Source organism: Cygnus atratus, chromosome 4, assembly GCF_013377495.2.
Source record: "Cygnus atratus isolate AKBS03 ecotype Queensland, Australia chromosome 4, CAtr_DNAZoo_HiC_assembly, whole genome shotgun sequence".
NCBI lineage: Eukaryota > Metazoa > Chordata > Aves > Anseriformes > Anatidae > Cygnus > Cygnus atratus.
Window position 1 is genome coordinate 66,181,387 of NC_066365.1, and position 22,508 is coordinate 66,203,894.

The 22,508-nt window shown below is 36.4% G+C and overlaps 1 protein-coding gene across 1 annotated transcript in view; it reads left to right on the top strand.

Annotated features, from left to right (window-relative positions):
• SORCS2 (sortilin related VPS10 domain containing receptor 2) overlaps nt 1-22,239 on the top strand; it is a 542,274-nt gene extending 520,035 nt beyond the window's left edge. The window contains exons 22-29 of the mRNA XM_050710589.1: nt 289-412; nt 2,334-2,446; nt 4,071-4,196; nt 9,024-9,123; nt 10,643-10,745; nt 18,565-18,710; nt 20,944-21,023; nt 21,355-22,239. Of these exons, the coding sequence (XP_050566546.1) occupies nt 289-412; nt 2,334-2,446; nt 4,071-4,196; nt 9,024-9,123; nt 10,643-10,745; nt 18,565-18,710; nt 20,944-21,023; nt 21,355-21,378 (816 nt within the window). The 3' untranslated portion in view covers nt 21,379-22,239. The remainder of the gene's footprint in view (nt 1-288; nt 413-2,333; nt 2,447-4,070; nt 4,197-9,023; nt 9,124-10,642; nt 10,746-18,564; nt 18,711-20,943; nt 21,024-21,354) is intronic.
• Nucleotides 22,240-22,508: the final 269 nt, after the last annotated feature.

Sequence of the window (22,508 nt, forward strand, 5' to 3'; positions counted from 1 at the left end):
AATCTATTTATTTCAGTGGGATCTGTATGAAAACCTAATATTCAACCAATTATTCTAACAGAAATATTTGCCCAATCTGGCAGTTATTCTGTTTATAAAAGATCCATCTGGGCAAATAAACAGTCTTTGAAAATTATAACCAGGTAATTTGATAAAATGTTGATCAGCATCCTAAAAAGTAATTGGTATGAAACCTTCTCTGCTGATATTTTTAGTGACTCTCTATTCAGATGCTATTATTATGGTTGTTGTTGAAATTCTATTTTCAACTTTTCTTTGTTTTTAAAGCCACTTCTTACATTGGACAATTTTCTGGTAACGAAGTTTGCTGTGACAGGTGACATCAGAGTGACAGTGCAAGCTTCCTGTGGGAACTCCATGCTTCAGGATTCAAAAGTTGTCCATGTTTTTGGTAAAACTTTGCTCTTGTTATTTATTTATTTATTTTCACATGTACATGTTTTTATATAACTTTTAAACCAATCCTGGCAGAACTGAACCTGTTGTACAATTATATGTAATGCCACGTTTAATTCCTAAAGTTAGAGGGTTAAAGTGTCACTTGGTAACATCATGAAGTTGAATAGTGTGATTGTATTGAAGGGTTTCATTTGAAACCTTTTCTTTCCTTTGCTTATTGTAAAAGTTGCTGTGGTTCCCAATTGCTATATGTGGCAATAACATTTAAATAGTATTTTGGCCTATGGCTAAAGAGTTTGTTAGAATTTATAAATACAACAGTCTAAATATCTCTGGAAAAAAAAAGTTATGTATATGCTCTCAGTATTAATAATAATATGAAATATTTGCTTTCTATGACAATATACTACCATTCCTTTGATGTTTATCTGAAATATTTAATCAAGTGTTGCTTTGTTGTAAATATTGAACTCTTCGATAGAAGAAGCTGAACTTCAACTCATGTTTCACATTGTGGCCTGGTGTGTTTTCTGTGTCTTATAATATGGTGACAAGGCATAATATACTGTGAAAAATGTAGTGCTGACAAATTATTTACATTTGAATTTGTGCTGTCACATGTGAGAATTGTGATATGCAAAAAAAATTTTCTCTTTAATACAGACCTAAAAGCTTTCAGATATCATGAAATACACAAAATGAGACATATCTCTTGTCTGAACAGTGAAAGAACATTGTTTTGCTTTCAGTATACTTTTTAAAGTAATGATGAAAACCACACTCATGCTAAACAGAGCTTTTATAAACCCTCACTTTTCCTAAGATAAATGGATTTAATATTTATGCTACAAATTAAAAGTGCATCCACTTTTTTGGAAAGTATATGCCCTCTTAGTGAGATGAAATCAATGTCTTTGGCTTTCTAACATTGCTTCTGCTGTTCATGTTGTCAAATCCTGATCCAAAGAGCAAGAAAGTACTGGTCATGATGGAAACAAAGAAAGCCTTGGAAAAGAAAAACACAATTATAATAAAACACAATACAATTCTGTTCAAACTGTTTGAGAGGGCACGTTTGAGTCATGCCTGCATTCCAAAGGATCTTTCTCTGCTTTGCATTAACTTCCCCAGGTATTCTTCCAAGGAGCCCGTAAGGAGAAAGAGTAGAGTTTAGAGACTCTTTACTGAGAAATGGCCCATTTCTAATATTTCAGATATTTTGAACAATATCCAGATAAATGTTGTGGGAGTATTTTATTTTTATTTTTTCAGAGAGGGCAGTAGTTAGCCTTTGGCATATCATTTCTGTTCTTATTTTTGTAGCTAGTTTATGGAATACGCAAGGTATTCATTTTGCTTGACAAATAGGAACATGTAATAGGCAAAAAACCATATGTTTATGATTCAGTGACAATAGAATCCATTGGCACATTCCCATTAAAAATAAAAGAAACCAACCATGTTTGTGTGGTGTATTGTCTTTAAAAAATTTATTGGGAATGTTATGACCCCAGAAAATGAATGTAAATCTGCTTGGTTTATTTTTTTCTTACTGTTTTTTTTTATCTTTAGGCACAAATTTGATGATGTTGATGAAAATACAGAAAGAAATTGAGTGCCTGACAGGAGTGTACTTTGCTCCATGCTGCTGTAGACTGTAGGCTCCTTGGGGAAGGGTTTGTCACTTTTTTTCTTTTCTTCTTTGAACAACAGATAACAATGGGGTTCCTACATACTGCAGCACTGCACAGAAAATAGACATTCTTTTTCATATATATATATACATACACATATACATATAGATGTATAAATATGTATATATATATGAATAAATAAATATGAAAATATATACAAAACTGTTTTTGAAATCGTTTTTTTTAATGGTTCAAAAACATTTCTTTTTGTCTTTCTAGATCATTTTCATGTTCTTCCTCTGAAGTTTACTAAGCACCTGGACATGTACAACCCCGACATACCAGAGTGGAGGGAAGACATAGGACGGGTAGTAACACGACTTCTTGCAAAGGTGCTCTTTCAGATTGCTCGTAAAATGTTCCCTCTCCAGTCATAAACCTTGAAGGTTAAGTTAATGCCTTCTCATTTAGAAAAAAAAGGACGCAGAGCAAAATAACAAAATGAACCTCATGAGCCACATTTCAAACAAGTTTGAGCCTAATGTCACTTCTATGGGCAAGCTGTAGATGATGATATTGTAACATACAAAAGTTTAGTTCTAACACAGCCTAATTGGCAATTAATGTTAAATATTGCCCTCTGGGATTAGGAATAGACATCATGGCAAATACTGCTGACTCCAAAACAGCAAGAGTAGTTTAAATGTGATATATGTAGCGTAAAGCAAAGGATACTGTGTAATATAAAGATATAGTCTTTGTGTAGAAAAAAAGCAGAAAGAGAGACTTTACAGTGTCAGATGTGTAGTCAAAAATTAGATAGAATAAACAGGCAAACAGTTGTTACAGCTGTGGGTATTTTTAGACCATATTTACAAAAGAAATGTGGACTGGGAGCAGTTGAATCCTGTAGATTAAATCAAGTAAAAAGCCATGCAACAGTTCTGTGAGATAAACGAAGATGACTCCATAAAATCTGTGAGGTTTAGAGCTACTCTTCAGCTACACACACTGCCCATAGCAGAGCATGCACATACAGACATTTTGTGAGGATGGTGTCACTGAGTTGCAGGTTGATGATGTTTTTTAAAGTGGTTGTGTTTGAAATTGCTGGACTTTTCCTTGATTTGCAGTAGTGCACATCAAATTCTGGAATTTTGACTTTATACAATTTCCTGCCTTTTTTTTTTTTTTTAGTTTCACATCAAATGTCAAATTAAATTCCCATATACACACTTTCAATAACCAGTTTCAGTCTAACAAATGTTTTACCACCTTATAAAATTGCCCTTGCATTTTAGTTATTAAATCATTTGCAAAAGAATATGGACAATTAAATGCAATTTCAGTATCTGTTCCGAGAAAGGCAATGGGAAATGCCCTGAGTGTTGTCATCTAGAATTTTGTGACTGTGTTACATAACACATGGAGGAATTTGGGTCAGAAAACAAAATTTGCACATACTACTTTAAAAAGGGATGGATTTGACTTTCAGTGTGGGGTGCACATATTCATACCAATCTCAGGAACTGAGCCTAGGTGCTTTTAATCTCACCCTGAGAGATTTTTCTCTGCCCCTTAAACACAGAAGGAAAAGTAGCCTCCCTAAGCTGACGTTGGCTATAATGTCTATTCTAAGTCTATTAGGTGTCTGAACAGCCGACAAAAGATCCTAAATTGCTTAGGAATTATTTTTAAAGTTACCCTAAAAATTCAAAGCCATTGCAGAGTTTTGCTACAACTGCATACCACTTCATTTTGCTTCTTTCCATGATGCCACTAAATCTTTTTCAATATGATAACAATGCTTAGTTCTTCTAATCTTCAAAGAGCAGCTCACATTTCAGTTAATTAATGTTTGGCTTTGTTCATGTTTTAGCTTCTGGTGGAATCCACTCTAAATGCTAGGGATCTGAAGACTGGAGAATGAAAGACCCATGAGGAATTGCTTGTGTATTTTATATAAAATACAAAGCACCCTGTTCTATAATTTGCCATATACCTTTGTCTTCCCAGGAAACCAATATACCCGAAGAAACACTTATGACAGTTGTGAAACCTGGTCTGCCCACAACTGCTGACTTGCATGTGCTGCTACCAGCAAACCAGCCTAAAAGGAAGAGAAGTGTAACTAGTGATAAGGTAACCAGAGCAATGTATGTCTGGTTAAGCTAATTTTCATCGTATTTTTAAATCACTGGCTGTACTTTCATTGTCTTTATGTGGAATTAAGTTTCTCCCTGACTATGTAAAGATCTCATTCCCACCTGACAAGAGACATGTAAAAGCTGGCAACAAGTATGACTGCTGTGTATGGCAGTATTTAGACCACCTTCCTATATTAAGGAGTAAATTCTACCACATGAGAAGAGGGAGGAGAAGAAATTATTATTATTCAACCAAATGACAACCCACAATAACCATTCTTCCCTCTTAATGCTTTTTCAGACGTACAGCATTTTCACAGTAGCCCATGTTCTTCTCCACAGCATAATCTAGTGATATTTCTGTATTTCTCAAGAATAAATAATATTGATCTGTTTTTTAAACAGAAACAACAGCGATAGCATGTCAGTCCGTGAAGATCAGATAGAGCAAAGAGTGTGTTCAGAACACTGATGTTTCTAAAGAGGGACAAACTGTTTTTTCACTTCTTCAAAAGCAAATTAGATTTCAGGCCCAATAGAAAAAGAACCTTAACAATAGACCTGTAATAGTTGACCTGAAGAGCATCAAGCAGGTAGTTTCTGTCTTTATGAGCAAATATCCTTTTCAAATGCCAAGAAACAAATGAAAATCAGAAATTAGTTCCACCCTCCCTCTTTCTAAACCGTATCCCTTCCATAATAAAAACTATATGCCAGTAGAAAATCAGAATACTATTTGGTCTTTTTTTCTAAATTACTATTTATGATGCTTGTCCTTTTGCTGTGATAGAAAAGGAACAGATCCCAACTCTGTGCCAGTATCTTGCAGTTCAAGTCCTGGCAGCTATGAAGAATCACAGTGTGAAGTATTGTTAATTTTGAAGGGCATTTTACTACTCTTTGAGGCAAGGTCATAGTATTCAAAGAACTGGAGAACTAGATAAGACAAAGCTCATCACGTTAACACAATACCAGTAGAGTGTTTATGGTACTGATGGGGTACATTTTGGAAGATCCAAAGGGGTAAGCTGATGTCCAAGTACTTGAACAGGTGTTTTGCACAGAGAATGGTGTGAAATACGCAGAGAGCGGTGTGAACAAAATATTCCCCCTGTGGTAACCCCGAATTCTTACTGTTCTCACTCTGTAATCATAGTGGGATTTCCTGGGAGTCTAAAATCCGGATTATATTGCAGGAAACAGTTAATTCTAATAGGTTGTTTCCTTAGTAATGAGCTATTCATGAACTATGGCTTTTGGCCAGGTGAGCATTACCTCTTCAAAATTATTTGCATCTTTCTACTTCTTTAGGAGGCAAGGTGCAGCTTCTAAAGGAAATTCTCTCTTTATTCCAAGTGTATATAGAATGGATCCCTTTAATAATTTAAATGAACTATGGTGATTGATTCTTGGGTTCTGCAAACATTTTACATCAGTGCAAAATGTTATGTATATTAGTTCCGTTTTAATCTCTACTGTTGTATTAGCACTGTTCTTCAAGGCACCTTGAAGAATATTATCAATTATAATCAATGCTGTCTCTGTTTTTTTTGTGTTCTATGTGAAATACCCTGTGAGTTACTCTATAGCATAAAGAAGAACAATCATATGTTGCAAATTATTTGTGAAAACTTCTGTTTAGGTGGGCTATGAAGAAATTACACTAGTTTAGGAGAACACACTTCCTATAATAAGTATTCTCCCAGAAAGACCTTGCAAAGGTTTTCTGAAACTAGAGTGAAAAGGTGAAAGAAATTGTAAAATTTCTGGAGAAGAATGGTACATTTCTGACACTTAGATTGGACTGGGTCACGCAAATGGTGCCTGGGAATTACCTGTATGGGAATACCAAATATGGTTCAACCTGCATTTGGTTGCAGTAGGAACAAAGAAAGACAGGAGCAATTACAGTGGCCTGTGCTATCCAGTGATAAAAAAATCAGCTACACTAGTATTGCATCTCAACTCTTTGGTTGTTTTATAGAGTACAAAGCTTTAGAGTCAATCTTCTAGTGCTAGGTGCATAGGGACACTACTTTAGCTGTGGATATGTGTATATAAATTTGTTGATTTAGAACTGAATGTCATCATTTTGGGGGGAATATGTATTTTATCTCTGGTGAATCATGAATAATTCTGAAAATATATACCCTATGTAAACTTAGAAGCCTTAACTATATAAATCAACAGTTAAAGATTCATGGTGTTACATGCTTAAATATGAAATAAGAGAATTTTGAGGGTCTTCATCATATTCCTTTCCTCATGTTTTACTGAAAGGATGTGCTCTGTCATGCTGCTACTGACAGTTTTCAAACTTAGTCCTGTGGCGTTCCTGTCAGAATTCATCAACTCAGAATGTTTCCTGCATGTTTGATGGGAGTACCCCTGAAATCCTTATTTTAGACATAGTTACAAAGTTTCTTCCCTTAAAGAGAAACTATTTCTTCTTGGTAGACACCCTTTTAGAGTTGGGATATTATGTGATTTCAGAAGGATAGTTAAAGGCAATAACTTCTAGATCAGGCAGAGAGCAAGTATTTGGTGGAGCTTGTGGTGGCATTTTACAAGGCATGTTGTGATGTGATGTTGTTTATTAAGTTTATCAGCAATCTAGATTAGATGTCAGTACTGGTAAAAGTAGCTGGTGATATAAAGATTGTAAATAAGTTGGCAGGGCAGTAGTAGGAGCCCCTTGGATAATTCTGTCATTTGGTTCCATTTAGGCAAAAGCTCTCTTTCAAATTTATGCATGTAGAAATAACAGCTGAGGGTGTGAGGGTGATTTTGCCTGGTTTTAAGAACACAGCAATTTCAGAAATGCTTCATTTATATCATTGACTCTAGAGAAAGATTTGGTTGTTTAATTTATGCACATCTATTACATGTCTAATGGTGGTATAAATCCAGTTGAGTCAATTAAAGTGCATTTAAACTAAAGCCTGGGAAGCAGTGGCTCTGAGGAAAATTTAGGATTGTATCTAGACAAACTACTGTATGAAAATTCCCACTGAGTTGTTTTGATAAAACGGGTGAGTCAGATCCCCAGGTGTGTAACCAAATGAGTGAGTTTGAATAGTAAAGCTATTTCTGCATTCTTATATAGAATCCATTGTTTTCAAATTTTATAATTGGAAAGGATGTAGGAAAAGAAGATAAATTAAAATGCCATTATAAGAACCTTAAGAGCTCTAAACACTGGGTTAGTTTTTTTAAAAAAGTTGAAGTAGCATCATTGTGCTCAAAACATACTGCAGGGAATCAATCAAACAAACAAAAACCATCAGGGCTGAAACAAACATCAATCTAACAGTGAAATACATATGCCAGAACCTTTGGTTGGATTCACGTGGAGTTCTTATCTTTGACTTGTGGAAGTGTAGTTTACATAGACCTAGGTGGAAACCTAGGGGTGGGGTGAGAAATAATGAACAAGTTTTAGTTGCTTGAGCAAAAAAAAACAGAGCAAATGTTGGATTCCTCAAATACCTGCCAGGAAAATATGATGTTTCCAAAGGTAAATTACAGGGCTCAGTAACTGCATTTACTGGATGAAAGTTAGATTAGCCTAAAGCAGTGCTCCCTCTCACCTTGTATCCTGTGAATGAGTGATTGAGCCTGAACTGACTAACTATTTCAGTGGTGTCAGCATCACTTTAAAGGCTGCTAATCAATATAGTTTTCATATTCATTCTCTTTTCAGACACTGGGTAAAAAGATAAATACTTAAGAGCTATCTGGAGTAATTTTCCTGTGAAATAACTGAGGCCATGCTCACATCATCCTTAGGTCGAGTCATTCTTTCACCAAAAAAAAAATAAAAATCTAATAAAGTCAATGGAATGACTTCGGAAGTTAGATATTCCTCAGTAAGAGCAAGAATATTTGAGTCTGAACTTTTGTGAAGTCTCTCCATAATATGAGAAAGACTGCAGGGATTTCTGTGTGTTATGCTGCAAAGGCTTGTCAAAGATGAGCACCGTAATTGATAATATTATAAAAGGAGCTTCTTGTGAAGGTTTTGTGGATATAAAGCATACTTCTAATTTGGCATACTGTGGGAAATCGTATCTTAAATTATAAGGCATAGAGTATAAAACTGGCTTAGATCTTTTAGAAAATTGCCTGTGTTGAAGACAGAAGGAAGTAGAAGGGAAAATTCAGCCAGTTTTTCATCTGGAGTTAGGATATGATGGTGTATTTAATGGTTCTGCTCCATAAAAATGTAAGTGACCATATATTAGTATGCTCTGTCCACTGGAGAAAAATAGAAGGAATCCTTATTTTTTCCACATGGATGGATGTATATATTTCTATAGAGTATTGTTAAAAATTAGATACAAATGGAATCCATCCAATTGTAGCAAAAGAGATGAGTTAAATTACAACATGCAGTTCATTATCAAATAAGTTACTTTTCATGGTAAAGAAATCTAAAGTGACATTGCAGATTGTCTTCTGATAGGGTTAGGAAAATGGACAGAGTTTTAATATGGCTTATGCATAGTTTGAGTTATGACTGAGATAAACCCAACAGTGCGTGCAAATATAACATGTTGTCTGTCACATACTTGGTAAACCTAAAGGGTTTGGTAAGCAGAAAGATTTGGCTATAAGGATTTGACATTTTCAGCATTTACAGCTTGTGGAGTTTTACGTGATTTTTAACTATGGAATTTCTTTAAGATTTCAGCTCATCAATGACAAGTGCTTTCTGAGTTTCTCACTACAATGAACCAGGGGTTGTCCTATTCAGAGCATTGTCTCTCAAAGTAGAACCAAGTAAAAGATGTCTCAGACGTTCTCTCTATTGTGTTTTCAGAGAATAGCAACTATAAAGCAGGCCTTGAATGCACACAACATCAGTTTCTTTCTGAGGGGAGGATATTGGGTCTTGGTGACCTTAGCGGACTCCGATTCAGGTAAATATATATCAACAAAGCTCCTGACAGACCAGCCTCTGGATGCCTACTAGAGCTCTGATAGGTGAAGGAGAAAGTTTCTGTAACAGTATATGTATGGGTACATATATATACATACACAAGTACATATATTTACTTGGGATGTATAGCTGCACACACGTTTGTATGTGTATGTTTATATATGTATATGTGTATATATTTTTTTACTTGATACTTGTGAATAACCATCACCACCAAATACATGTTTTTTTACATAATTCTGTTTTGTCATATATCATGATTTGTCTCACAAATTTTCTTTTTTGCTCTTTCCTGTGTAGCCATGACATTAATATCTATACTGTACAAAACAGTGCCATGAAGGAAGGCTTCAAAAAAACACTTTTTGAACTAGAGGCACTTTGACTGCACTAGCTACTGAGAAAGTAGATCTTCTGAAGCCATTAACTCTCCTAATATAACTCCATGCATCTGTGACATGGCTTTGTATCTCTGCTTGGTGTCACACAGATGGATCCACAGATCTGAAGCTTGCTGTAGGGTCTCCACAGAGTGTTGCACTGCTAATCCTGTACTGAAACAAATGATCTACGTATTCTCTGTTTAAAACAAATTGAAACATTTTTTTTGGAATGCATTTCCTCCACCTCTAGATTACCTTTGTAGTTAGGACCTGGTGAAGAGTGTGTGTGTGTATATGTATGTGTGTGTGTATATTTTGAACAGAGATGTGTTAACATGATATTTTAACCAGAAAGTTCAAATTTGACTTAAACCACGTATTAGAATGTCTTATAGATTTGGTGTATCATCTCCAGTAACATAATCTTGTCTCTTATTTGAATGTGCTGTGGAACAAAAGCTTAGCTGACCACAATCAATTTATGCTAATACTGATGTAAATGATACTTTATTTGTCAGCTCTCTGTAGAAGATAAAGTTTTTTGTTATCTAGTCTCTTTAAGGTAGAATCATGCTATAAATTTCACTGTGGTACCATGTCTGATCTCATTAGAAAACATTCACTTAAAGGAATAACATCCATTTACCAGCTTAAAAGGCTAGAATTGAAAGAATCCCACATATGTTCCAGTGTTTACCACTATATGATCTTGATGAGCTTCTTTGTTGTTCAGAGCCTTAGTTTCTCCATCTGTGAAATTAATACAGCCCTGCTTTTGCATGATATTTACTTAGTGTATGTGATATTTCCTATGATAACTTTAGATTCACAGAAAACAAAACAAGCAAACAAACAAACAAAAATAAAACCCGCTCAGTGTGCAAATAATTAAATCTTCAGGGTATTTTTTTTTCAAATTGGTTCTTTGTCCTTCAGTGGAAAGTCACCAATTAATTTTGTGTTGTTGCTTTTTTTGAAGAGGCTACAGATGGATTGGAGAGGTTACAAAAGTAGGAACAAATCTTTTGACCTACCAATTAAATAGAAGAGAAACCCCAAGACTATGACTGATCTAAAAGAGGGCATGCTAAGCTGTTGTGCTGTTTTTTATTTCAGACTCTCAGAGGATTGGAGGAGGCAGTGGCTACTGGGCTATTGTGGTTCTCTTTGTTATCTGTCTAGTTGCAGTTGGGGCTTTCATCCTCTACAAGTTCAAAAGGCAAGTAAAACCTTAATCAACGACATATACATTTTGAGATTTAGACTTACCTGCAGATCAGCAAAAAAAGAGTTTATTGTTCCAAAAGGAGACTGAAAAACTGCAAGAAGTCCACCGCTTTGAAAATCATATTTTTCTGAGCTTCATTCTGAACTGACATCAAGGAAATAGTAGCAATATGGGAACTATGGAGAGTGTTCACCTTGTCTAAATAATATCATCAAGAAAGAAAGATGAACTAAAATATTATTCCTAATTAATTCCTATCTCATAATTTCTATCTCATTACTCTTAGCAGTTATGAATGAACTCCAGTTATCACAAGCATCTGCAATGCACTTTGCTAAAAAAAAAAAAAATATATCAAAATGTACAACTCTGAGGAGTTTCTCTTTGCACACATTACATTTTAAGTGCTGGGACAATGCCACATAGAATAAATGATGGTAATAGATGAGCATTAATTTGACACTAGGATGTGTTAAAGGAAGAAATAATTCTAGAGGTGGCCTTTATGTGAGACATCCTCAAAATTGACAATGGTTACTGTGCCAGTCTTTGGCAGTCTGATAGATCTTTAGTCTACAATGGGTTTCAATCATAACTACTTGGATGCTGTGCAATTTAAAGAAGAATTTTGTTCTTTTTAATGAGTTTGTGTTACCACTGGCTATATTCTTAGCATTTTAACAACTTTGGGGCGTTTAGAAGCTGTTGGGTTTGAGAATATTGGAAGGAAGCCTTCATTATCATCAAATTTTTACTCAGGATTTCTATCAATTTGTCATATTATTCAGGGTTGATTTTAATTTGAAATGAGCATAAGTTTATAGAAGTAGATGTGGCACCGTGTTTATGATGACAAAAAGCATAGATAATGTTTAGGTGAGAGTTTGTTTAGATGAGCGTTTTTAAGTCAATAGAGAAACCTTCTTTGCCAAGAATCTCTTCATTTTCTCCCTGCAGGATATAAGTTTCTTAGGGCCCATGGTTACTGATTGCTCTAAAGGACAAAGCACATAATGCTGTATCAGACTGTCTATAACTGAATAAAAATCCATTTCCCTATTTTAGGTGCCTGCAGCAAGAAGAGGCATAAAAATGGTTGATGTGATGTAATTATATTATTTCAGTAGCAATACATGGAGGATTTGTTGGTTGTAGTACGGAATCATAAAACTTGCTTGCGATATGTTTCGAAAGCAGTATGATTTATATCTTTTATTAGCTCTTAAATGAGAGCAATTAAATAACAGACACAATTACTGTGTGGCAAAAGAAGTATAAAATATTCAAGAAAGGAAGAAAAAAATTATTTTCCTTAAGTCCTATCTAAAATGCCCAATGAACCATTGCTTTATAAATAGAGCTTTTATTGAGGAGGAAACTACAGTACCATTTGCAAATTGTGAGCTTTAATGTCTCACACACTTCCATACATAATTTCTGTAAATCATTTGCATTTGAATTTTATGGGCGTTTAATTTTAGTGCAAGTGAGCAGAAATGTGAGATATATTCAGATGCTTCTCAGTAGCCTGAAAACTGCTGTTGGCATTGATGAATGACCATGCAGTAATACTCAGTTTGGGTCTGTACCATATCTCTTTCTGAGATATTTGACAGAATTATTTTTAAATATTCCTGCTAAGCTTTTCCAAGATGCCTTTTTTTTTTAGTTGCATCTTTTTCATACAGTTTGGTTTTCAAAGCATATTGAGTGCCTAATCAGTGCTCAGTTTGAAGAATCACTTTTTCCCTGTGTGCTTCCTGTGAACTCCTCTCCCACCCAAATATCTAATCCCATAAAAAAATCTCCCTTAAAAAAGAAATCTTTCCTGTGTTTACGTGGACTTACAATAGATTTCTGGACCCCAACGGAGTACTGTCTTACAAGTGCAGTCCCTTTAAAGTCAGAACAGTGAGGGTGTAAGTTTACAAACTGGCCCATAGGGACTGAGGTTTTGAAACTGAGGTGTCCTTCATTAGTTATAAACCAACCTGAAATACACGAAGGCTTGTCAATGTTAAGAATTTGCTGAAAGAATGCCATATGCAACAAAAAATGTTCAAATTTATGAGATTATTTCAGCAGAATAACACTTTCTAAGCCCTATGGTACCTCAGACAACACATGCAAATATAAATATGAATTATTTCCACTTATAAATTATAGGCATGTATAAGGTGTTGAAGTGTTAATAATGTCCATAATTTTTGTATAATTCAGAAAATTATACAGGAGAACATGGAAGAGATTTGGTGTGGTGGTGCTTTCCTTTCATTTGTGTAAGCTGATAGGCAGATACTTCCTTCAGAAAAGCGTTAAAATTCCATTTATCCTCAGAGAAATGTTTATTAATCTTAGTTTTGTCACTACAATACTTGGGTCTACAGGACTTGCAATTGGCATTGGGACACAGGCAAAGAAGATCATGACTTGGATTATTCTCTTTCTTTGCCAGCACAAAAAATAGTTCTTAATGTTAAATTTGGTATCTGGAAAGATTTACCTGGTAAAAGAGAAGTAAGTTTTAAATGATTAATGTTGATGGTTTCTAAAAACTAATTCTAGTCTGATTCCATGAGTGAACAAAGATGGTTTTACATGTTTTGGGTATGGGAAATTTTCAGTATAGCAGTAAGGAAAGAGAAGTAATACCCAGGCTGCTAAATCTCACTGTGGCTGTGACACGAGACAGTGCAGACAACAAGGATGGATATTGGACAAGACAAGAATAATTTTCTTTTTCTTTGCTTTTACGTTCTGGGTATGGAAATCACCAATCTGATGCCTCAAGCAAACAATGTGTTACAATACTCACTAGCACACTTAAGTTGTTTAACCATCCAGGTAAAAATGGACTACAGCTGCTTCTTTAGACCAGAACAATATGAAGCAGATGGAAAATATTTTTGAGAAATCAGGTCCATTTTTTTAATACAGATCTGAGACCTGCATATATATATTTTTTTTTTTCTGTACCATCCCATCTTTACTAAATTTGGTTCAGTAAAGGTAAACGTTTTCCATTCCCTTTGAAAGAATGTTTGTTTTTTTGTGGGGGTTTCAAGACACAACCCAGAAAATATTTCTTCACCCTTTCAGAGCAAACTTCCCCAGTGGGGGGTCCTGGGCAACATTATAGAGAAAGCAAATAGCACTGTCTGCACTAAGCAAAGTGGAGGAAAGGAAAATTGTATTTTAGCCACATCAAAGCTGCCATATAATCATTATGTTGCTAGTAGAAGATGTGAAATCATCCTTTTCTTACTTTTTCACTTCTGTATAACAACAGGGTATTAGATTAACCAAACCAGAGCAGATAAGAGTTTTGTCTGCTTAAGTGCCTCACTTGGTTAACAGGAAAAAAAAATTGATTCTCTAAAAAAGTATGAAAATCTTCCTCTTTTAATTTGTATGCAAACTACTGCCTGTGTCCTACAGCTGAATACTGTGTTTTCAGAAATGTCTGTGAGTCTACTTCAATCAAATTTATACCATTTCATGCATAATTCTTTTTTTTTCTTGGGACTGTCAAGTGCCACTTTTGGTAAATGAACCCCCTCCTGGGCCATTTCCACAATGTGGAGCAGAACTGTGTTGTCTTTCTGCCTCATTGACTTACTATCTCATTTTCAGTCTCTGAAGAAAAGCTATCTTTTTTTCTCCACCTTGCTTATACTACTTTTATGTTCCGTGAGAGCAAGTTTAGTCCCAATTCATACCACTTAGTTATATACATATATATAAAGGCACTAATTTAATGATCTGTAATATTTCATAAAAACTTCCTCTGAAATCAAAGTAATAGCTTGTATAAAAGATTTCCAAAATGAAAGAGGGAAGTAAATCAGGAGCATCTCAAAGCACAAAGAAGCCATTCATCCGAACATTAATCCAAACTTAATAAAACCAATACCACAATAAAATATTCTGTTTAATGGATTATTGTTGTTGTTAGTTTTATTTAAGTTCCAAGAACATGATGCATTATTCCATATCCTTTGCCATGTGAATATGCTCCTATTTTTTATAGTAAACAGAATCTTAATCAAGCCTCTGGAAAATGAGTGAAGCTGTGTAAAGGCCAATGAATATTGGCTCCACAAGGCGGGAATTGAAAGCCAAATAAACTAGAGAGTTTAAAGGAGTGGGAATCAATATCTCATCCCCCTCCTGCTGTTTCATACTGCTGAACATTTTTAAGTACAAACAGTTCCTGGTATGGACTGATTAGAATTTGTGAATGTAGAAAAACAATTGCTTCCTAGAATATCTTCTAAAAGGTTTGGGACCTGGAGAGCTCAGTCAAAGCCATGTGCTGGGATGCTCATTAATAGTTCTGTGCCGAATGAAGTCTCCTGTTCATGTTTTTATGGTCCTCAAAGCAGGCATGAATATTTCTTCCTCCTCATGGTTGAAATAAAATGCTACAGAGAAAACAATAGGAACTAAAAATGTAAACCATAGAGTGCTGTACAGCAGAGGTAATTGTCTCCAGTGATGGATGCAAAGCACAGGCATTTTGCAGCTGAAGAGTAAACCCCCAAAAGAAACCATTGCACAATCTTTTTCTCTGTTCTGATAAATGTGCTTTCAATTTTCATATTGCTGATATAAATCTCTTGGGTCAAATTTCATGTCTTGTCATGTTTTCACAGTAGTCTTTTATGTAGACCCAAGCATTTCAGCTCTGCCTACTTCAAACACTTACAATGGACTCAACATAAATTGCTTCCTTAAGAAGAGCAAAACACATCAGGGTATGCACTTTTTTTTTTTTCCGGAATAATTAGGGATAGCAGCTTCCTTCCTACATATTAGAGCAGTGTGGAGCAACTGGAAAATTGCCAGAATTAGGCCTATATTTTGCAAGGATTCAGTATCCACATCCTGTTTCATTCCGCAGTGTGGTTGTCCCATGTAAACAGCACATCTGGCACATGTTAAAAAATCCGTCTTGAAAAGACTTGGACTGTCATTTTCTTGAGATCGGATAAATCTCTTCCTTGTAAAATTGAAGCAATATAAAACACATAGAGATCTCTATAATGTATAAAAGGTCAGATGACCTTCACAAGACTTGTGATATTCCCCCTCCTCCCATCCATGCTCCATGATACAATCAAAGATACTACACTGAGTACCTCAACTTTATACCTTCCCTTAAGGATCTGTGCTTAACAGGACCAGGTTCATGAGGTCTGAGTGAGAAATATCAGCTTATGTCTTTCTCCTTTTATCCATAACCCATAAAGGAGTGCTTTTAACAACAAGAAGTTTAATGGTTACTTGTGAACTTGTGAGGTTTCTTCATTCAGGCATGTTTAATAGTGTGTATTGGGATTATGGTGATCTAAGTAAGATTTACTGAATACAACAGTTGAAACCTCAGGATTTATACCAAAGGATGCACCCTGTTGACCTGATTTCAAGCAGGTCCTTCAGCCTGTGAAAACACAGGCAGACAACAAGTAGGTTAGCAGCTCTCACTGTAAAGATCTGGAGTGTCATATGGGTTTGAGATGGATAACATTGTTATTATGTCAAAAATATTTTGGTAATGCTATTGATGCTTCCAAATCTGTCAGAAATACATCTTTAAGAAGATCCCCCAATTTCTATAGAAAGGTATGTGCTAATTCTGTAGATGTGCTGCAAAGTCATTCTTTTGGGTTCTGTTTCCCATAGACATTTGATGGTGGACTGAAAGGAGAGCAATTTGACAGGTTTGGTGCAGGTCTGATTGAGACAGATATTGTTTTCACATGGCTAGTTTCATTAGCAGACACATTATAAACTGTCTGAAGTTTCTGGCCCTGGAGAAAAAAATCACAATTAATTACCTAATGCATTTGTTCTTGTAATGAGGAAGGAATGTCCCTTTCCATTTTAATGTGGCTTTTTTACTCCAGTTAATGGGAGGACAATGATGCAGGGCTTGGCAAAGTATGTTAGCGTTGGAGGAGCCTTTGGACTTCCTGAAGCAGTCATACCAGCATAACATTGTGCTACCAGACCCTTTTCCCATCCTTGGGATTAGTTAGTGCCTGTGCTTTATTTACTCCATGCTCAGTGGGGTACAGAAAATAGTAAAACCAAACATATTTCTTTCTCTGTGCTGCTTGTAAATAATGGGATAAAATGCCTGATTTATAAATATACATGTATGTATGTATGTGTGCGTACACACATAGCTATACAGATGTGTGTCTACATATTTAGATATATAGGATGCAGTTCATCAATAGGGAGGAGATCCCTTTCACTCATGTTTCATTGTTTAACAATATATTTTTTTCTGTAATTACTTGTGATGCAATGAAAGCTGCTGTTCAAAATAGGATGCTGCAGTAACTTTTACCTCAAACTGGTGCCACGTGGAACAGAACCTTTCTTCTAACATAACATTTAAACACGGGTCATCTGTGAAAGCCAAAAGAAAGCAGAGCAACTCATGTATTTATCCAGTTGTCATAGTGCTGCCAGAATATGGAGCAGAAGTTGGCCATTTTTAGAGGGATACCTAAAAATTGCTGTCAGTTTTTCTGTCTTTGCCCTGTAGATAAAGGAGCAAAGCAGAAACCCCAGCTTAACCTCAGCAGTTCAACCCCATTTTCCCTTTTTTCTTATTGTCTGCCCATTGCAACCGTTTCTTTTGAGCACAGACTTCAACAGCCATGATCTGCTGTCATGCTGATCAAGCTGTCAAGCTGCTGCTTGCTATGTGGGACAAGGAGCTCACAACCTGCAGCTCCCTAATCAGAAGTGTCTGCTTGGTGAGTAGGAATGGATGCTGTTGTGTGCCCAGGCTGATTTCAGATGAACATAGCTACAACAGAGGGTATGACTCTCTAGAAATGTTTAAACCGTGAGTTCTGCTGCAAAAGTTAGAAACCCCTAATTTATCCCCTTTGATTTTACAAAGTCTAATTTAAGTAAATCTAGTTAAGAAATCTTTACCATACTTACTTTAAAGCTTCCCAAGTTCAGCTATGGTGCTAATTGTCTGTTAGAGCTGATAAAGCTGTTTAATAACATGCTTTTTGTTTCTCTAGATTCATATCAGAACGAATAAGTTAAATGCTGTTTTCCATGGAAAGTTTGTTTAAATCGGCATTTCCCAGTAGTGCTTTAGTGCTGCCTGCTTATCTCTACCCAACTAACCCTGCATAGAAGCACTACTTTCTTACTTTCCCTTACCAATGCTGGGTTGCTTCCTTACTCTACACCTCTTGCTCCTGGACTCCTGGTGCATCACTCTCCTCTCCCTTCCTGTTCCCTGTCTCCTGGATTTCTCCTGCTTCTTTCTCCTCAACCCTAATACATTATGAGAGTGCCATTGAATGCTACCACCAACCTTCAGTCTCAGCCCACCTGACCAGGGAGATGGGCTTGACTGATTGTGACCCAGCTTTAATGTTTGCAAAGATGTCTGGTATCAGAAAAGAATTTCCGTTGGGCCTTTTTATTGCTTTATTTCACAAAAATCACTTTTTGTGTGGTTTTATTTATTTTATTTTATTTTATATTTTATTTTATTTTATTTTTAATATAGTTTATTGTGTATCAGACTTAGTCAAGAAATCATCAATGCAGAATTCTTGAGCAGTTAAGGCTCAAGAGAGTTAAATAAAACTCTCTTAGAATAAAGTCTTGATGACTTTAGATTGTGAACACAAAATTAGGGATGGATATGATTGGTTCTATGATGTGATTCTGGTACTGTGTCATTGCTAGAGCTCTGCTCTGGTGCTAGCATGTGTGTGGCACAAAGGACTTCCATCACAAGACTTTTTCTCCTTGTCCAATTTAGGAAACTGCCAGGCAGGAATGTCTATGCCCAGATGCACAACGAAAAAGAACAGGAGATGACAAGCCCTGTCAATCATAGTGAGGACACCCAGAACATCATCCAGGGTGAGGAGTTTATTGATGATGATCTGGACTCTCAAACACTAGGTAACGCAAGAGGTAACTTCATTTTTAGTCTAAATTTTTGTAAGTAATTGATTTTTACTTGATATTCATTTTCATTTTAGGTTATTGTTTTGTTTTCTTTTTTCATTTTCTGCTCAGACTTGGGATGAAGCAAATAGTACACTACTGACAAAGGATTATCTCAATTATCTTCTTTTTGCTTGCTTGTAATGAAGGCTAATGTATGAATGACATGCTATGTAGAACACAGGTACAGAGACAATAGAGTTTAATGTCAGGAGACAGACAATTTTTAATTTTTATAATTAGAGAAATTATATTTGGTAGAACAGGATATAATTGGTAGTAGCTGAATTAACTCAAGAATCCCCTGAATTAGTGGAAAATCAAGAAGGCCAGAAGGATTTTTACAGTCAATATTTCCAAGATTTCAGATGAATTGTAACTATATCCATTGCTGTACTGGTCATTATATTCCAGTGGCATTTAAAGTTTTCATTATTAGAAACATTAAATTTATTCCTGTGTAAAAAATATTATGAGTCTTCCCTATTTTAGCTATTAATTTGCTAGTATTCATGGGGTGGTCATAAGGAACCTATAAGGGAAACTTCCTGTGAAACTCTCTGAGTAATGATTTCAGTGTCAGGTAGAAGTGTATAACCTGGCCCCCAGTGGTTATTTTTAATGTAGCATAGAGTACTGAGCCGTAAAGTTCCTGTGAAATCTACCATTGTGTTCAGAGTTCATTGAAGTCGAAGTCTGAAAAGTGTAGGACAATGGGAAAAGCTCTCCGATTTCATTCATACAAATTTTGTGAAAATAAATCAGATATTCCAAAGCTTTTGGAATTTGTGGTAGTCCCTTCATGCTGTAACAGGCAACTGTAATGTCTTCATGTACCCACAGAAAGGGATCTATTTTAGTTGTGACAGAGGCAACCCGAGGTAGGACAGAATTTTGGCAGAGGAGAGATTTCTTTGTCCTGGGTTTCATCTTTACCTTCTGTTGCAGATGTCTTCATTTTCATTTGCTGAACCATGTGCTGCTTCTATGTTCTTGAAGTTGTTAGCTTTAAGCACAAGGGGAGCTTCCATCCTCCAGCTTTGCTTTGTGTAACTTTGTGTATTTCTATATTTTGTTTGACAAACTTTGTATATGCATATCACTGTGTTTTATTCAGATTTTGCAAGAAGGCCTTGATCTCACCTCTGACTGTTGGAATTAATTCCAAAAACAAGCCTGGAAAAACAAATTTTGTGTTAAAATTGTTTGATCAGCTTATCTCCAGGCTCTTTAGAGGAGAAAGCTGATTGCTAACAAAAGTCCATGTAGACATGCCTATTAATGTGGAGCATTCAAACACCTCTAGTAATGTGCAAAAATATTACTTTTAATGGTAGAAAATCCCTCTTGGTCTATTTATATAATGCAGCTGGTGATGCTGTAATAAAGAAATGCTACCCTGATTTGTGACACATTCAGAAATAATCTCTACTTGCTCATAGCTGGCTACATAAGCCTGATCCTGCACTCATTACACAGAGAAAAAAAAATGAGATCTTGTATCTGGGCGGAGTATTGTTATGGTTAAAGGGTGCAGTGCAAGATCATGATGTTTTGATGTGAAATGTAAGACAGTAAGCAAAGGCAGATCTCGAGGTGATTTGTGCTTCTGCCAGGTTGTCAACACCAGAAGCATTTCAAGCAGAGCGTAAAGAGTTCACTTCTGTGGATCATAATCATCTATATTCATCAGCTACTGTACAGTTTTTAGACACAAGACTTTATTTAAGACGTAAAACAATACTTCAGCTCACTGTGCTGTTTTGTTACTTGCAATGCTTTCCACTAGCTCCGGTATCACTCACTACTGCCAAGAAAATATTCCTGTTAATGATACTCTTCTATTTTATCTGGCTAGAGTATGAAACGTGTTAAAATCCCTGCTCTATATTAAATTCCATTTTACAACACTGTTTGCAGAAGGTTCCTATGCTATGGAGATCCCCTCTAATTCTGGTGAGCTTTCTCTCTCCCTGTTGTGAGAGGTCTGTAACAGCCCCCGCCCCATGCACAGCAGGGTTTTGCAGGCCTAGGGTTCTGTTTGTTCTCTCTCTTCTCATAACTTTTGAATTTCCACAGTACAGTATTTCCAGACTCACCCATCCACTTTTTTGTTTTCTATATATTTTATGTTGCCTACTTTATCGCAACCCCCACCTTGGGACTCCTCAACACCATTACCTTGCAGTGACTCCTTCTGGGAGAAGTGGCAACTTGAACAGCTACAGAGTTCCCCTATTGCTGATGCCGGTCAGTGTCCAGTCCCAGGTCAGTGGCATGTTGAATGGACGCCTCAGGTGCCATTCTCCCACCTCACCTGCACCCCTCGAGACAACTACACCTTTTTAAGCTGCAAAGAGAACCACCTTATGCTGTCACTGGGATAGAAACCCTAGGAATTCGCCACAAACTCACCACCATGAGCAAAAGCTTTAAGTGAAAGTATCCTGTAGGTACACGGAGCTGTTGCACCAGCCTTCACCTGTTTGATAAAGCCACTCTTTTTATGTGACTGACTTGTCCCTGCAATAAAAGGGGGATTTCTTGTGAAGTACCTGAAATACACTAATGCTGGCCTCTTGTTTCTGTATTTTCATAGGCAATCACTCAGGCGTGGTTTTGAGCATCAACTCCAGAGAGATGCACAGTTACCTGGTTAGCTGATATTTACAGCTGAACACAAAAACCGAAAGACTCTTCTCTGTATTGTTTTATTTTTCCCTGGTGATGTCACAAAATTGCGAATATGGCTGTAAATGCTGGTGGAGAGAAGGTTCCCTAACAGTCCCGTGGAAAAAAGGCGTCCATCATCAGTTACCAGGGGAGAAGGATAATACGTCTTGCGTTCACTCTATGGCCTGGGAACTCGTTACAATTCAAATTCAAACTATGGTAGCAAATTTGTAGCCCTAGGCACATTCAATGCCACCTTCCTTTTTTCTTTTCCTGTATATGTTCTAGTTCTCTATGTTTATTTTTAGGATGATTGACTGTAACTTTTTAACTATGTTTTTAACTGAGGTATGTATTCAGTGGAAGGCTGGGACTCTTCAGCCTGAAAAGGTGATTTCTAAACAAGTGACTAGACCAGAACAGATGGTTTTCACGATGACATTGTGTCAGAAGGCCATAACTCAGCAGTGGTTCTGTACTGGGAGAGGACTGAGCAAGGAGTCCTATGTACTCCTAGGCCATACAAGCTCTTAACTTAAAAATGTGTGAGACAATCTAATGAATTTATGCTTACGCCCTTCTGTGGATTACAGGAAGTAAAGTGTTAATTAGGATATCTCGTAATTATAGGATAATTCTCCTTTAAGTATAGCAAGTCCTGACAAACCATCAGCATAAGTATGTCCCCCGATCCCACCGTGTGAAAGAGAAACACCAGCGTGAAGCTTTTTCCAGACCAGGTGCCTTCACTTGCAGACAGTCATTTCATTTGCTCTCCTCTTGTCTTCTGAGCGAGCACCTCTAGGACGATGGCAGCTGCCAGATCAGTTATCATGTAAAAAAAAAAAAAAAAACAAAAAAAAACAGTGCTGATGGCCTGTTTCTTTTTAAATTTCCAGAGAGTGTAAATACCTCTTTAGGTTGCTTTCTTTGTATGGTTATTTTTTAAAAAATTGCCATTAGGGCAGAGATGCCGGGAAGGTCAGAGCTCTCCTCCAGGTGGAACACCACAGTCCCCTTCCCACCCGTGTCACCCCTGGGACTTTCCCTGCCTTTGGGCCGTTGGAGGCAGGGGTGGGC